At 43.0% G+C, this 17322-nt stretch overlaps 2 protein-coding genes across 9 annotated transcripts in view; one reads left to right on the top strand and one right to left on the bottom strand.

The window, feature by feature from the left end:
- Spata6l (spermatogenesis associated 6 like) overlaps nucleotides 1-10870 on the bottom strand; it is a 50448-nt gene extending 39578 nt beyond the window's left edge. For 6 of the 8 annotated variants that reach the window (XR_005877283.1, XR_005877294.1, XR_005877293.1 and 3 more), the window contains exons 1-3: nucleotides 6776-6848; nucleotides 6554-6691; nucleotides 3192-3240 (exon numbers count right to left, since the gene is read on the bottom strand). Coding sequence is in view for 4 of the 8 variants with exons in the window: in XM_040745921.1 (XP_040601855.1) it covers nucleotides 3192-3240; nucleotides 6554-6691; nucleotides 6776-6817 (229 nt within the window). In the remaining 4 variants the exon portion in view is untranslated. Of the gene's footprint in view, nucleotides 1-3191; nucleotides 3241-6553; nucleotides 6692-6775; nucleotides 6849-10713 lie in introns of those variants that run through there. The other 2 variants (XR_005877284.1, XM_040745925.1) reach the window with 1 other exon arrangement.
- Nucleotides 6900-9927, top strand: Plpp6 (phospholipid phosphatase 6). The gene has a single exon (XM_005063718.4). The coding sequence runs from the start codon at nucleotides 7000-7002 to the stop codon at nucleotides 7870-7872; it is 873 nt and encodes a 290-aa protein (XP_005063775.1). The 5' UTR covers nucleotides 6900-6999; the 3' UTR covers nucleotides 7873-9927.
- Nucleotides 10871-17322: the final 6452 nt, after the last annotated feature.

Genomic DNA, 17322 nt, shown 5'->3' with positions numbered 1-17322 from the left:
CCCACATGCCTGTCCAGGGCGGCCCTGCCTGGGGAAACGAGGAGAAATTATTATGGTGAGCAGACTTGGGAGGGTATGTGAGTAAGAGAGAGAGAGAGAGAGAGAGAGAGAGAGAGACAGAGACAGAGACAGAGACAGAGACAGAGACACAGAGACAGAGAGAGAGAGAGAGAGAGAGAGAGAGAGAGAGAGAGAGAGAGAGAGAGAGAGAGAATGGTTCATGTCCTGTGGAGAGAGGCATATCTGAAGCAATGAACGCAGTAAGGAGCAGGCTGAGGTGGGTGGCTTGCTTGCCACCCAGAGCCATGGTGATAGCCTGGGCTGTTGCCAAGGACCATGTCTGGGTCTGTGGCCCTGCAGCTGCCTTGGGCTATAGCTCCTGTTACCACCAATCAACAATGGGCTGATGAAAAGAATACACAACAGTCAAAAGATGAAGCCCAAATGAACAATATGGAAATGGCAGGTGTGATAAGACGCCTGTAACCCAGGCTTTAGGCGGTGAAGACGGGAATCCGGAATCAAGGTCATCCTCAACTATATAGAGAGTCTGAGGCTAGCCTGACTGTCATGAGACCTAGTTTCAAAAAAATGGAAAAATGTTCAACATCCTTAGGCATAAAGAGAACACAAATTAAAACTACATAAAGAGTTCATCTCACTCCAATCAAAGTAATTATCAAGAAAATAATAAATATTGTTAAGAATCAGGGAAGGGAAGGGAAGGGAAGGGAAGGGAAGGGAAGGGAAGGGAAGGAAGGAAAGAAAAGGGAAGGGAAGGAAAGGGAAGGGAAGGGAAGGGGACTGTAATACACTGCTGATGGGAATGTGAATTAGTCCAGTTGGTATAGAGATTCCTGAAAAAACTGAAGTACCATATAACACAGACACAGTGCTTCTTGGCATATACCCAGAGAACTCAAGACAACACACCACCAGGATAGCTACTCACAGTTATTGTAGCAGTATGTACAACAGCTGAGCTATAGAATCATCCCGGCTGACCATCAACTGATTAACAAAGAAAACAGTCCATATACACAATGGAGATTTGTTCACACCATCTTGGTTTACATTTCTATTGCTGTGATAAGACACCATGACCAAGGAAACTTATAAAAAAAAATGTTGAATTTGTGACTCATAGTTGCAGAGGGTTAGAGTCTATAACCATCACGGCAGGGAGCATGGCAACAGGCAGGCAGGCATGGTACTGAGCACTAGCTGGGAGCTCACATCTTGAGCCATAAGCAGGAGGCAGAGGAAGATTAACACTGGGTCTCAAAGCCCACACCCAGTGACACACCACATCACATCTCTTAATCCTTTCCAAGTTGTTCCACCAACCGGGAGCAAGTATTAAAGTGTATAAGTCTATGGCACCGTTCTCATTCAAACTACCTCACAAAGAAGAATACATGTAAGTTACTAGCAGTAGAAAATAGATGTAACTGTAGATCACCATATAAAGCGAAGGAGAGACTCGGGCAAATGTTAGGTATTTTCTCTCATTTGAAACTCTTGGGATTCTTTATAAAGAACACTTCTAACTCAGTTTTAGAGAAAGGCAATTCAATTAAAAAGTAGGAAGAAAATATGAATAGTCATTTCTTCAAAGAACATGTAACACCACTAGCTATTAGAGACAAGCAAAACAACCAATCAAAATGGCAGCAAGAAAGTATTGGCCAAAACAGTGGAGAAAGAATGAACCCTCCAAACACTGCTGGTTCATTGTGAAGTGATTCAGCTGCTTTGGTAAATAGTGTAGGAGGCTTAAAAAGTTACTAAACATTCTGTAAGTTACTATGTGATCCACTTACATGAATGTGTTTGTATGTATATGTATACGTGCATGTGTATGTCTAAGAGAGTTGAGAACACATTTCCATACAAAAACTTATACACAAACATTCACATCATTATTCACCATAATCTAAAAAGCATAAACAACCCAAATGTTCATTAATTGATGGCTAGAAAAATAAAATATGGTAAATTCATATAACAGAATGCTAAAGAATAAAGCACTGACAAATTCTGTAACATAAACGAACTTTATGCTAATTGAAAGAAATCAATCATCATAGAGGACCACATTCTGCACACACTCCTTCATGTGAGATACCAGAATAAGCAGATGTCTGCTCACTGGGCATGGTGGAACATTCCTGTGACGCCAGCACTCAAGAGACAGAGAAAGGAGTGTGAATCCAGCCTGAGCTCCGGAATGGAGAAATGACATTTGTATTTGATAGGACAGTAATAGATGCATAGGAAGTTAACTGCTAACAGATGTAGAATTTCTTCTTGTGGCATTGAAAATGTTCTAATTGATCAAATGATCTAACTGATTGCTGTGACAGAATCCACTTTATGTTTATAATAACCAAACAGAATCATAGCATCCAGGAAAAACATTATCTATAATATAAAATTTTGAGGATTTTTTTGTTTTGTTTTGTTTTGGGTGGTTTTAGAGACAATGTTTCATGTAACCCAGGCTAGCCTCAAGCTAGATATATTATCAAACTTAACCTTGAACTTTTGGTCCTCTTGCCTTTGACTTCCAAGTACTGAGGTTAGAGTCATGTACCACCATATCTTGCTTCACATTTAGATTGAAAAAAAAATGTTTATATCAAAAACGTGACTTGAGGTAGGTGTGATGGGTAGTGAGATGATTCAGTGGGCAAAGACATAGAAGCCCAAGGACCTGAGTTCCATCTCAAGAACTCACGATGGAAGGACGCACCGTTGCCCTCTGTCTCCAGCATGCACAGAAGCCCAAGGACCTGAGTTCCATCTCAAGAACTTACGATGGAAGGACGCACCGTTGTCCTCTGTCTCCAGCATGCATAACACACTCACACCTATATTCCCACGTGCACACACAAAAAAATAATAACAATAAATTTAAAAATTTAAAGATCGGTGTGATGCCATGTGCCTATAATCCCAGTACGCTGGAATAGTGGAGGCAGGTGGGAGTTCAAGGCCAGCCTAGACTACATAGAAAGATTATTTCTCTAAAATCCAACCAAACAACAAATAAATCATGAACCAAATCTCACCCTAGAATTTCCCTAAATTTAAATATCAATGAAGCAGAAATATTATACTTCAGAAGCATCAGAATTCTCTACCTATGAATTATGTGTGAGTCTTTTTTTTTTCTCTTAAGTACCTACTTTCTAAAATTTCTGCAACAGCTCCGGGATCTATTGCATTTTCAAATATCTATAGAGAAAAACAAGGAAAAGAGATTTTCAAGATTTTAGTAAAAGGTATTCCTAGAAATCGTAGCTTATGTTCTTTCAAGTAATTAGCATATAGAAAATCAAGCCATACAGTATTTTAGGGTTCAACAGGGTCATTTTTAAGACGTGTGTAGTGAAAGGACAACAAATGGCTGAAGTGCAGAATTAAAATTATCAGAATGATAAATGCAAAGTGCATTGAGTTAGCTAAATCTATCACATGCTTAAAATGCCATCAGTTTGACCTACTGTACAAGCAAACACATCTTACATCAACCTGAATCTTGAGTACATAGAAAAGCATTCTGCATACAGCAGATGCTCATCAAGTGTTAGCTAGATGACTCCTCTGCCCATGCAAGTGGTTGTGCCAAACAGGAAGACAAACAGAAAATTTAACCATCAAAGACAAGTAGTGGCAGGGTGGGGAGAGGGGGAAACTCTACCACTAACCACAGAGAAACATTGCTATATAACTTGAAACACTGTCAGATCTGCATACTTTGTGCTTAAAATAATAGGTTCTGAGGCAGCACTGAAACAGAACAGGCCTCCAGGGACCTTATGGGGAAAAAAAGACTTTCAGCGGTTTTTCAGTAATACCTTTAGCCTTTAAACTTCTGATAAATGATGTTTAAAGGTAAGCGTGGATAAAATTCTGCTTGAGGTTTCAAAGCCAGTTTTCTTTTAAGGGCAAAAATGGACACTGCTTTGTTGCGTACATTTACCAAGTAAATGTGCATAACATCTTTTTTGCCTAAGCTATTTCAATAACTATATCCTTCCATTTCACAATGTTATCAGTTGGATTGGGTACCTGTCAAAATTCACAGTTTGACATCTAACCCAATATCTCAGAATATGACTTTATTTTTGAATAGGGTCAATATAGATATGCTTAGTTAAAGTTTGAATGAGGTCATACTGGGCATCTAACACATGATTGATGCATTTTTCACTTAAGTGAATTTTTGAGCACAAAAAATCTTTTTTTTTTTTTACGAGACAGGGTTTCTCTGTATTGTTTTGGAGGCTATCGGTCCAGCCCAGCCTTGAACTCACAGAGATCCGCCTGCCTCTGCCTCCCGAGTGCTGGGATTAAAGGCGTGCGCCACCACCGCCTGGCAAAAAAATCATATTTTTAAAGTTAAAAATAAACTAAAACAAATTCATGAATGTACTTGAGTTGGAAAAAAATTCATGAACCAGACAGAGCTCAGAAGGAGCCACTATTGTAAACTGGATACAGAGAGTTTTCTTCTCTGGCATGCCGAGCAGAGAAAGCAAATGCAGTCGATTGGCTAGAGTGGACAGGCCAAGCATAGACCAGGTGACACTTCTCATCTGGGAAGTGTCTGCTTTGATTTTACTAATCACATAAATCTTCCTTTGACTCAAACAACTAGAGCCTCTCTGGTCTAATGCTCAGAATGTTTTTAACTCCATGCGCTATAGAGAACAAAGGTTACATGGTGAATATTGGGGTGGGGTGCTCTATATCAGGGGAGTATCTGTCCCTCCTGCCTTGGGAAGTACCAAGGTCCCACCAGCATTCTGCTCTGACTTCCAGCCCTCAGTACTGTAACAGCAAGTTTGCTGCCTGTGTGTTACTTCTGTACCACCTCAAAGAGCCTAATATATCCCATGAAAGGGTTTTCTTACATGTGACCTCAGGGGCAATCAGCTTGGTCTATTCAAATACAATGGCTTGTGAATTCTTATGAAAAATTTGCTTATCCAGATACTTTTAAGTATTCAAAACTGAGTCATGCAAACAGGCTGTGGGGGAAGAAAATGCTTTTGCTACTTGCTACAGTATTTTCGGCTAAAGAATGGGATGGATTGCAAGAATCCTGGAACTAGAAGAAACTATAATGAGAGCCTAAACAACTCAGTTTTAGAAAAAGAAAAAAAATGGTATGCTCAACTAGTAATCTGAAGCCAACAGCGTTTCTACACGCAGTAGGGAAGCATCTCAAGTTTGAGTCTCAGACAGTGTCCTTTTAAAAAACAAAGGAGGTTGGGCTAGGTAAGTTCCCACGGTGGTTGATGATGCATCGTTCTGTGCTCGCTCGCACAATTTTGTATCTATGGGCTTCTTGCAGATGTATCTTAGAAGTCTGAGAATGAAGAAAATGTTGGGAGGAAAACTGCTACCTACTTTTCATCACGCCCATCGCTTGCACATGGCCAGAAGAGTCATCTGGGTTCTCACTGTATTTTCCAAGATAATAACTATTGCTCTTTTACACAACCAGATTGCATGTTTTTAAGTAAATAGGTTGTAATATTTTTTAAGATCTATTTATTTATTATGTATACAGTGTTCTGCCTGCATGTATGCCTGCAGGCCAGAAGAGGGCACTAGATCTCATTACAGGCGAGTGAGAGCCACCATGTGGTTGCTGGGGATTACACTCAGGATCTCTGGAAGAACTACTAGTGCTCGTAACCTCTGAGCCATTTCTCCAGCCCCTAGGTTGTAATTTTTTAATGTTAGAATCGTCATCTTTTCTCCCATCCTTGGGTCAAAAGAGGTGGGTTTCTGGGCACCATCTTCCAGACCTTTGAAAGCGATGTGATATAGTTATCTTCCCTCTGCCCTCAGTGACAATGGCAAAATCATTAGACTTACCAAAGAGAGCTCTGATTTCATCTCCAAATCCAAAACCAAAATAGTTGGTGATTAAAGAGTAATGAAATGGAATGGATATTCTACAGTATGCCATAGTGGGAAGCCCTGGCTAGTGTTTTGGCAGTGGTTTTTTTTTTTAAATCATGATTGCATTCATTGGAATGGAATCTAGCCCTTACTACTAGTTACATAACACACTTAAGGGAACTCAGAAAACATGAATGGCTTTCTTGTGTTTAGTTACTAGATTTAACTGATTTAGTTAAAATATTTTTCTGGGTTTAAGAAAGTTTTTTTTCTTAAGGCCTGCAGTTTATTAATAGCCCTTTTCATAAATGTAAAGCAACTGTCTCTAACACCTCCAAGAACATTCAGAAACGCTCTCTGCTCCAGTTAGAAATGCCATGGGAGCTACAAGAATAGAAAGCACCCACCAGGGTATTTAGCACTCGATTGACAGAACTTGGCTCGGACCTGCAGAGCAAAAGCACGTCTTCCAAACTATGGTTTTGCCTCAAGACAGCCTGTACTTTTAAACTATACTGAATTGCTTTAGGGTCAGTTTTTTTAAAGGAAAAAATGTACATAAGTCACTATTCTTTATAGTAACTATTATGATGACTTCAGACAGCACTACCTACTGAGAAGTCAAGATCACCTTTTCAAATCTCATGCCCTGTTGAATCGCAATAGGGAACGCAGAGGGAAAGTAGTCTGTCTCCAGGTATTGATTCAGAAGGTAGACTCCAAGGTACACACTTTCCTTGTCCGGCAGGAACACTCCCGGGCAAGAAATCTTAAAAAGAAGAGGAAGGCAATCAGGGTTTGTTTTTGTACAACAGGGCTCTTTCTCCTAATCTACCACAGCCTCTGAAATTACCCCATCACTGCATCCTTCACCCATAGTTCCCAACATCGGCATCCTCCCTCCTCTCCTCGAGCTGGATATACCGGTCCCCTCCCACGTCTCCGCCAGGTGTCACAATCGCGCTCTGCCGCTCCTCGTCCCGCCCTCCAGGATGGCAGTGCGGAAGCGGAAGAGGCTGCGGAACCGGGAAGCCTCTCTCCGAACTGGCCGGGTCCCCGGGACCGCCGCCCGCCGCGATGCCGAGCCCCCGGAGGACCATCGAGGGACGGCCGCTGGGCCCCTCGGGCGGGAACAGCGTCCCGGGCAGCCCGGCCCACGGCGGCGGCGGTGGCAGGTTCGAGTTTCAGTCATTGTTGAGCTGCCGTTCGGGCGCCGATCCTGCCTGCGCCCGGCTGCGCGCTTCCGACAGCCCAGTGCACCGGCGCGGCTCCTTCCCGCTGGCCTCCGCGGGCCCCGCACAAGCAGCCCCGGCCCTGCCGCCCGAGGACGACCGCATGAACTTGAACCCATCCTTCCTGGGCATCGCCTTGCGCTCCCTGCTGGCCATCGACCTGTGGCTATCCAAGAAGCTGGGGGTGTGCGCCGGGGAGAGCTCGGCCTGGGGCAGCGTGCGACCCTTGATGAAGTTGCTGGAGATCTCGGGGCATGGCATCCCCTGGCTGCTGGGCACCCTCTACTGCCTGCTTAGGAGCGACAGCTGGGCCGGACGCGAAGTGCTGATGAACCTGCTCTTCGCCCTGCTGTTGGACCTGCTGCTGGTGGCTGTGCTGAAAGGGCTGGTCCGCAGGCGTCGACCAGCGCACAATCAGATGGACATGTTTTTCACCCTCTCCGTGGACAAGTACTCCTTTCCCTCGGGCCACGCTACCAGGGCCGCCCTGGTGTCGCGGTTCATCCTGAACCACTTGGTGCTGGCCATTCCACTGAGGGTGCTGGTGGTACTGTGGGCCTTCGTCTTAGGCCTCTCCAGGGTCATGCTTGGGCGACACAACGTCACTGATGTAGCTTTTGGCTTTTTTGTGGGCTACATGCTGTACAGCATTGTGGATTATTGCTGGCTCTCACCCCACAATGTTCCAGTTCTCTTTGTACTGTGGAATCAACAGTGACACCATCGCCTTGATTGTTGGCACCAGGAGGTCTGAAGGTTTCCACCTTTGAGGAGTCTGACCTAAATCAGAGCCATCCAGTTGCCCCTCAGACATTTCAGGCACCTCTGGGAATTCTGAGATCCCACTGTCTTGACATGTTCCTAGCGGGAGCACATGCCGGCTAGTGCTGAACACAGCTATACTAGAGAAAGAAAGTCTATTGTGTATATATTCAACAGCTGTTTATCTCCAAGACAAATGCAAAGAAATCAAGCTGATTATATGATTGCTATTTATTTAAAGTTGACAGATTTGTGTTAATTAGTAACCCCCCCAAAAAAACAATTTATCACTTGTAAATTGAATTTTGAGAGACATGAGCTTCCAGATAAACCATGTGCTATTCTCAGCCCTTTCCCTGTAGTAGATTTTAAACAGAATTTTTAAAGTCTAAGGCTGATTTTTCCAGTTCATCCTCTGAACATCTGTTGCCATAACTGGAGCTTTCTCTTTCTCCCGATTGCTTACAACAAGCTCTCCCACCTTTGTGGATTAGGTAGTAAGAAGAGGTTACATACAGTACTTGCCTTTCTTCCTATACCTCTCAAAAGTCTGTAGATGTTTACTATCAATTAGTCTTTAGTAGTCTTTTAGCATTCATAGAACAAACCTAGATGTTAAAGAAGACATACTCAAAAAGTGGGCTTGTCTAAGGCTCCCACAGAAAAGTAAGTATGAGACTGCTGTTCGTTTCCTAATTCTGTTGACAACCAGTAGCAGTGCATAGCAGTGAGCCAAGAAGCTGAGCCCTGGGGAAGTTAAGAGTCTGGAAGTAGGCAGACCATAGATGTCAATGACCAGTGGCAGGGGATGAAGCCCTGCTGCCCATCATTTACTGAATAGAGCAAATGGTCCTCTCTTAGGAAAAAATGGAAGAGCTATGTGATTTGCAATGTGCTCGAGTGGCTTTCTTGTGTGTATCACAAAGATGACTATACTATCCATTTTCATATCAATTCCACTTTGCTGTAGCCAGCCCATTTTAGGTAATAGCACTTAGCTTGAAATTCTTCAGGAGAACCTGTTGCCCTATGTGACCACTAGGTATGTATGACTCCTAAATATCTGTTTACATGGAAAGCTGTTCGTTCACACGCCTCCCCCAATCATAAGACCAAAGATGACCAAATATCGTGGTAGACTGACCATTGTCTGACCTGGAAAGACCAAAGAGAGTATTGCTATATAAATCTGTAAATGCTGCTCTATCTAGAAAGAAAACCTCTAAATCACTGTGGCAGCGGTATGTCAGATAATCTTAATGACCAATTGTTCTGGCATTTATAAATAGAATGGATTGTTGGCTGTGATCTAACATGCAAGGGTGTGGACTGGACTGTGCAGAATGGCTGTGCTAAAGAGATTCTCACCAGGAGGAAGCAGGACCTTGAGAGTGGGGGATCGGGCACACCAGTAGGAACAGCTCTTCCTCTGAGTAAACAATCACTGCATTTCCACAACACCCCGAACACTGACTACCTCTTTGCTTACTAACTTTGCCGAGCTGTGAGGTTCTAAGTGGTCTGTGTGTGTTGTTTAAACTTTTGGATTTTTTTGGTTTTGGGATGTTTTCTTTGGAGGGGGTGGGGAGACAGGGTTTCTTTGTGTAGCCCTGGCTGTCCTGGAACTGGCTCTGTAGACCAGGCTGGCCTTGAATTCACAGGGATCCTCCTTCCTCTGCCTGCCCGGAGTGCTGGGAGTAAAGGTATGCACCATCACCACCCGGCTCCGGAGATCATTTTTAATTGTAACATTCAGGCAGATAGTGTTTGCTCTTACCGAGTCCCCATTTCTAGTTTCTAGTTACACTTGTAGAATCCCACGTTTTTGTTTGCTGGGGCCTGAGTTTGCCGGCTGTCTAAAATAGGGTCAGATCGAATCATCTGACTTCATGGATCATTCTAAATTCTCTAGAGTAAAATATTGATTTTTCTTTTGTTGTTGTTAATTGCTTGTACACTGAAGGATGCCTTTTAAAAATATAAATAAATTAACCGGTAATGTTGAACGACATGAGATGAAATCTTAATTTGTGTTTTGCTGTAAGACAGATCTCTCGGCCTTGTAGGATTCCCTTCCTCTTACTCAGCATTTGAAATTGATACAGCACCACTGGTAACTGTCAGTAAAATGGAACCAAAACTAGGACCCTTTAACTTCATTATGAAACCTTAGAGTCTGCTGTTGTATGGCATCTAACTGAATTTCCATGCAGTGCCTGTTAGTATCCACTTGTAACTATGGGCAGTAGTAAAGCCCCTTATAATTGGGAGGCCAAACTCTATACCCGTCATGTTACTATAAAAGGAAGTATGGGAGAATGGAACGAGTTATGACTGACTCCCAAATAGGAACAGTAGTCCCTGTGCTCCAGCACCTCACTTAAGGAGTTGGTGTGTAATTATAAAGTGTTTATTGTTAAACGGAGTGTCCTGTTGAAGTTAGCAACCTAAAGCCAAGGGAAAGCGCTTTGCTTCCTAGAGGTGGCACATTCATCAAGAGTGGAGCTTTTAAAATTATATATTCTTTGATTACTTAGAGAAACAACGTTAAATCCTTTCACAAAGTCTTTTGAAATGAAAACCTTTCTTGAACCTGAGTCAGGATCGTTTTAAGAAGCAAGGAACAGGCTGGTTTTGGAAAGAAAAATAAAAGACGGGACAGATTGAACTGAATTAAAGGCTACGGGGTCCAAGGGTGATAAACGTGCAAAATCTTAGGGACAGAAGTACAGCGTGAACCAAAAGCAATGTGGAGTAAGAACGTGGGGTTAACGCGGCTGGCTCGCCGATCTCTTACCGCCCGGATTTGGAGCTCCACCACCACCTCGAGAGGCATCCTTCCCTGTGTGGACGAAAGCACCGCAAAAACAAGATCCTTTCGTGCTGAGCCTTGAACTTATTTCTTAGTTTACATCAAGGCAAGTGTTTTCCAGAAATCTCCCTGCCCCCAACCCCACTCCTTTGTTCCCCCATCAACCCCCCAGCCCAGGTCCCTCCCACCGGGACCGGTATCTCACAACAAGCTAGGGATTGTAAGCTTCCAGAAGGCGGAAGCATCGTGTTGCCATGGACACTCAAACGCTCAACCTTCTCCCCTGGAACGCTGGAGAGGCCAAGGCGCAGGCGCGCTAATGCTCTGCTGGGAACCCGAGTTCCTGTTAGCCTCCCTGGTGGTGGACCTGCCCAGCTTTGGCTGTCTTTTCCTGAATGCTCTATGTTCAAATGTTTAACTGTGTTCAGATGACTAACAGTTTGCATCCCAAAAGTGGAATGAGATCATAGCTCTGTTACGTAATAATTTTTAGTGGCTATGGGACCCCAAGACACTGGGATTCTTGTAATAGTTTCTATTCAGCATAATTGCCTGTTCGCCACTGGACTTCCTTATTAAATGTATTCTCTCCTTTTGCCTCAGAAAACATGCTCACTGTCGATAAGAAATAGAACAGTGTACTAATTAGAAATAGAAAGGTTATTTCTAAAGTTAGAAATCAAAACTGTCAATTCCTGGTCACTGCACAGTTCAGCCTTCCCAAGTCTAAGGCAATCATTGAATTGCATCATCTCCCAAAGGAGATCCATCAGGTAGTAGGCAGAGTAAGACGTATCAAGTGGCAAAAAAAAAAAAAAAGGCATTTAACGTGATTCTTAAAACAACAGTGGACAGCAGGAGAATGTGGCTATTTTTAGCAGATCCAAAATTTCCCAAAAGGCCAATGTCTCAAAAAATTAAGCAATTAAATACATAATGGTTTTAAAAATTAGGGCTGGGTCATGTGGTTCTGTTAGTAGTGTTTGCCCAGTCTACTGTCCACCAGAACTACATAAATCTGTCTTTGGTGGATGTTTGTATTCTACCTCTGTTAAAAGAATCAGAAAGTCAAAGTTAGCCTGGGATAGCTAATAAGTTTGAAGTCATCCTGGGCTACATGAGACCCTGCCTCAATAAAATAGAATTTTAAAAAAGTATCTTGTGATTTATTATTAATACATTGAGATCTCTGCAGTTGGAAATGATGCAGGAAGATGTCCCTAAAAAGATACTGCTGAAGATTTTCACTTCAGTTGCTATAGTTCATTTTTCTGAAAGGAAAATCCCAGGGTGGTAAGGAATGGGGCATTATGTCTATTCCCAGCTCCTAATGCTCTCTCTCTGCACCCAAAGATGTATAGAGATGGGTGTCCAGCTCTCTGGATGCCCAGAGCATAGATATGTCATAACAGCTAACTGGCACAAGGCCTGCGATATCGCAGGGATAGTGCCAATTGATAACACTAATACTGTGTCAAAACAAATTTATAGTTAAGTTTCTAGAGGTAAAATAAAAGATGGAATCCATTCTTACTGAAGATCTACAAAAATGTGGTCATGTTGCATGTGGTCATTTCATTGGCACAGTAATACTTTGGGAGATGTTATCTGTAATTTTCAGCTTCAGATTGGAAGCCATACAGCCTTTTCCCCAAGGCTACACACTAATAACAACAGTCATGTTTGAATTCAGGTCCCTACTACCTCACTACCTTCCCAACACAGATCCTATTGGTCCCTAAGAACACTGTCCTATCCACATGCTCTTTGTTTCCTAGTCTTTCTACCTCTTGATATTATTACTTTCCTCTCTTTCTAACACTTGATATTACTATCTAGCCATTTTTTTTTGTCTGTGTTTCCTCTCCTTTACCTGGCCAACTAGTATTTTCAGAATCCTTTGTTTAACTCACTGTCCTCTATTGGGGTGACACTCAATATAGATACTGGTTAACAAGTTTGTGTATGCTACACAGGTCTCTTAACTCTTCCCGTTGAGGTTACTTTGTCCCCCACCACGGTCATCTCAGACTCCCAGATGTCACGGAAATGTGGAAGCTGCCACAAACATAATGTCTCCAGCCCTTCTTGCAAACCATTTAATCAGTGATGCTGCCTGTCTCAGCTGGAGACCAAGCAAAGGGATTCAAGGACTGGACTATCACCAAGTCAAGTCAAACCAATTGGCTTCATCTCCAATGTAGCTACCTGTACTGAGTTGGCTTTTGTCAACTTGACACAAGCTTAGACTTATCTAGAAAGGTCTTTTGATTGAGAAAATGCCTTCATAAGACTGGCCTGTAAGCAAGTCTGTGGAGATTGCCCTCATTAACCATTGATGTGGAAGAGGCCACCCCCACAGGAAATGGAGCCGTCCCTGGGCAGGTGGTCCTGAATTGTATAAGAAAGCAAGCTGAGCAAGCCAGTAAGCAGTGTTCCCCCATAGTTTCTGCTTCCGTTCTGCCTCCATGATTCTGCCTTGAGTTCTTGCTCTGACTGACCTCAGTGATGGAGTGTGAGCTGAGAGTTGGAAGATGAAATAAACACTTTCCTCCCATGTTGATTTGGTTCATGGTGTTTTATTACAACAGTAGAAACCTTAGGACTGTGTGGCAATAAACAGGTGCCAGTGGCCAACTTCTACTCTCAGAGAGCTTCTGCAGGGCAGCTTGATGGCTTCAGCATTGCATAAATGACACATCACCCACACTGTTCACATCCTGGTCACGAGAGAGAAAACAAAAGTATTCCCCAAGTGGGAATTTCCAAAGAGTGAATTAACCGGGAGTAAGAATGTGACAATCAGGTCCTCATAATCTAGTTGTTCCTTTTAGCTTAAAATAGAATGATTAACCCAACATCATAAATAACAGAAACAGCATCCGTGTGAGGGAGAAACTATTTTTTTAAGGAATGAAAAGAAAGGGTGTGAGGAAGTACATATTATTGGTAGGGATGAAATTTTTTAATGTATGGGTATTCAATGGCTACTATAACAAATTTCTATATTCTCAGGACCTTAAAATTTTATTATATTCAAGTTTTTTGAAACAACAGTCTAACTTGCATCCTACTGGGCAAAAATCTTAGGTGACAGGAGACTACTGGCACCTTTCATTTCTCTTGCATTTCTAGCTTCTAAAGGCTGCTAGTACCCCTTGGCTCAAAGCTCCCTTCTTCCATCTTCAAAGCCAGCAACATTAAATCAAGTCTTGCTTGTGCTGCCTTTGTTTTGATTCTGTTCTCCACTTTTTATGATCTTTGTGACTGGGCTGGAAGGAGGTTTAAAAGCACCCAGTGCTCTTGCAGAGGACCCAAGTTTGGTTCCTGCACCTATGCTGAACAGTTTACTTGATGGAGCATGACTCACTGTAAGTCAAGCTCTAGAGGAACTGAGGACTCTGGCCTCTGCTAGCACGTGAACTCATGTGCACACACACACACACACACACACACACACAATTTAAAAATAAGATAATCTTTTTTAAAAAGATCTTGTGACCACATGGGGACCACTCAGAGAATCCAAGGTAACTGCCCTATTTTAAAGTTAATTGGTTAACCACTCAGAGAATCCAAGGTAATTCCCCTATTTTAAGATTAGTTGGTTAACAACCTCATTTTCACCTGAAACTTCAATATCCCCTTTATTATGTAAGATAACATACTTTCAGTCTCCATGGTTTCAATATGGTCATCTTTGGGGCCAATTATCGTGCTTACAATAGACAACTTCTCTAGAAAATGATTTGATAATGTCTCTCAAAAATTTTTAATTTGGCTCAGTATTTCTGCTGCTACTAGGAATTTATTCTGTGGATATACTTTCACAAAAAAACCATGAAGAGCCGGGTGTTGGTGGCGCACGTCTTTAATCCCAGCACTCGGGAGGCAGAGGCAGGCGGATCTCTGTGAGTTCGAGGCCAGCCTGGTCTACAAAGTGAGTTCCAGGACAGCCTCCAAAGCCACAGAGAAACCCTGTCTCGAAAAACCAAAAAAAAAAAAACAAAAAACAAAAAAAAACCATGAAGATACATGACACATCATTAAGATTAAAAACAAAATAACCAAATGTTCACTATGTAGAGTCCTGTTAAAGCTGATGGATACCACAGCATGAGAAAAGAAAGCAGAGCTGGGAGCTCAACAGTAAATAATCTCTAAGAGGAAAATAAATGCATGGGACAAAATACACCTAATATACTTGCCATCTCAGATAGAACATACAATGCATATAATTATGCTTAAAGTCTTTCTGGGGCGGAGGGCAGGGGAATCACCAGAGACTTAATAATGTATATCTTTGGAAACAGCCTCAGGTAGAGTGATGGAAGGAAACCTTGCTTTTCATTTAATACCCTCAGGTGCTGTTAAATGCTATTATTCCCAACAACCTCTGTTACTAACGCCAAAAGAAAAGAATATCAAACAATTAAAGAACATAAAACAATAGAAAAAGAGAAGCCTAAAAACACAGGAAAGTGCAAAAGCCCCCACTTCTTCAACTGCTGGGGTCAAGGCTATTGTCATTGACAAGATCCTTCCCCTTCCAAAATCAGGATTTCTACGATTAGAGGTCAGGCAGAAGAGTAGGAAACCGAGGAGAGTGATTCAGAATTTACAGTGAAGCTGCATCCACAGAGAGCTGGTTTCTTTGCCAGGCACCACTCAAAGTACTTTGTGGTTTCAAATAAAGAGGGAAAAACATTTTTTCTCTCTACTATCACCTCCCCCTCCCCATGGCTTTTGAAATCTGACCTAACAGGGGTTGAGTGAAATGCTTTTCAACTTTTGCTTATGATTAAAAAGTTATATTCTGGTAGGAAAATCTTCAATCAACACAATACAGGAATGCTAACAGTAAAAGTAAAATCCTCAGAATCTTTCCTCCCTGGCCTTAGCCACCGAGGTAACTATTAAAATTTCTTCTATACCTTCCAAGAATTACACACACACACACACACACACACACACACACACACACACACACACACACACGGCGTGCATGCGAAGAGTGCACCTTAAAAAACAAACTCAAGTTGTCACTCTACATAGATTTCCTTAACTCAGTGCCCCATCTATGTAGCCTAGGGTGGTGGTGAATTTGACACTCCTCATGCCGCAGTCTTTCCCAGGATTACAGACATGTGCCACCACACTTAGTTCATTTCAATGATACTTCCATACCAGCACACTTAGATCTACTCTACTCTTCATCTATGAGCAACTCCATGGCTTCTACTTATTTATTTTTAGCATTCTTTCACCACCCCCCCCAACATCTTTGTAAATAAATCATTGGCCACTGTTGTAAAAATATTGTTGGGTATTTTCCTAGTCGTGGAAGAGCAGAACAGAAGCACATAAAACATCTCATGTCATTCCTCTTCCTTGGAGGTTACACAGCATTTTTAACTGCATTTTTCTTGTATATTGGTCAACCATTAGGATTAACCAACCTTAAGAGTTTGCCAACCAGAGCGATGGTTCAGTGGATGAGAATGCTAGTTGTGCGTACTGCCCCCAGCAAGCGTGTAGAATGCCTGCGCCTCTGTAAGAGGACTGAGACCCAAGGATCATGGGTCTTGCCTGGTGTCAATCTAGAGTTCTCCAAGCTCAGTGAGAGACCTTGTCGCAAGGGAATAGGTTGAAGAACGATGGAGTAGGACAAGTGCTGTGGTCCTCTGGCCTACTCCTGAGAACCTCCACCCCTCACACACAAAGCTTGCCAAGCAAAGGCTGTCATGATTGATATTCTGATTATGAGCAGGCAACGGTCCGGATTGTAAAACATGCAGGTTGTGGCGTTAGACTGCCTGGATCATAACTGTCTCTGTTTCTGGTCCTAGAAATTGATATTAGGACCTTACCTGTGCTAGGCAATACCATCAAGGTATATTCCCAGGTCTTGGGTCTCACCACCCCGCCCCTCCCCCCGTTTTGTTTTTCAAGACAGATTTTCTCCGTGCTGTCCTGGAATTCACGCTGTAGACCAGGCTGACCACAAACACAAACTCACAGACATCTGCCTGCCTCTGCCTCCCAAGTGCTGGGATTAAAGGCGAGTGCCACCAATGCAGGCCCCTGCGTCTTTCTCTTAAAATGAGTTCTGGGGCAATTTGGGAACATTTCATCTCAAAAAAGAAAAAGCACAGCCAGCGCATGGATCTTCACGATTCTAAAAGATATGAGAGCCAGGAAGCCCTCCGATATGTCTACTACTTGTCTCAATTCTTCCCAAACGTGCTTGCTCCAGGATTTTAGTTTTAGTGTCCTTCCCAGCGGTACCAGGGTTTTGCAGAACCGTCCTGTATTGAGTAACCTGAAGTTAAAGCAAAGTTGGCTCTGCTCTCTAAAACGCTCCCCCTCCGACTCTGGCTTAGAGTGCCGTGCACGAGGGAGCTGCAGAACCATGAAAGGAGGAGCAAGGCAAAAACTCCCTGTGACCACCGGGATTCGAACCCTCAAACGCCCTAGCCTCCCAGGACGTCGGCTCCAGACCTGACCCCTCCGCTCAGGCGAAGCCACGCCCTGTCTCGTCCACCGGAAATGACGCCCACGCCGGCTAGTTCTTCTTCCGCAGTCGGCCGGCGG

This window comes from Mesocricetus auratus, unplaced genomic scaffold, assembly GCF_017639785.1.
Source record: "Mesocricetus auratus isolate SY011 unplaced genomic scaffold, BCM_Maur_2.0 Super-Scaffold_4256, whole genome shotgun sequence".
NCBI lineage: Eukaryota > Metazoa > Chordata > Mammalia > Rodentia > Cricetidae > Mesocricetus > Mesocricetus auratus.
This window is presented reverse-complemented; position numbering and strand designations above follow the sequence as displayed.

Excerpts from the sequence above, each read along its gene's own strand:
- Plpp6 (XM_005063718.4), top strand. The coding sequence starts at position 7,000 with ATGCCGAGCCCCCGGAGGACCATCGAGGGACGGCCGCTGGGCCCCTCG.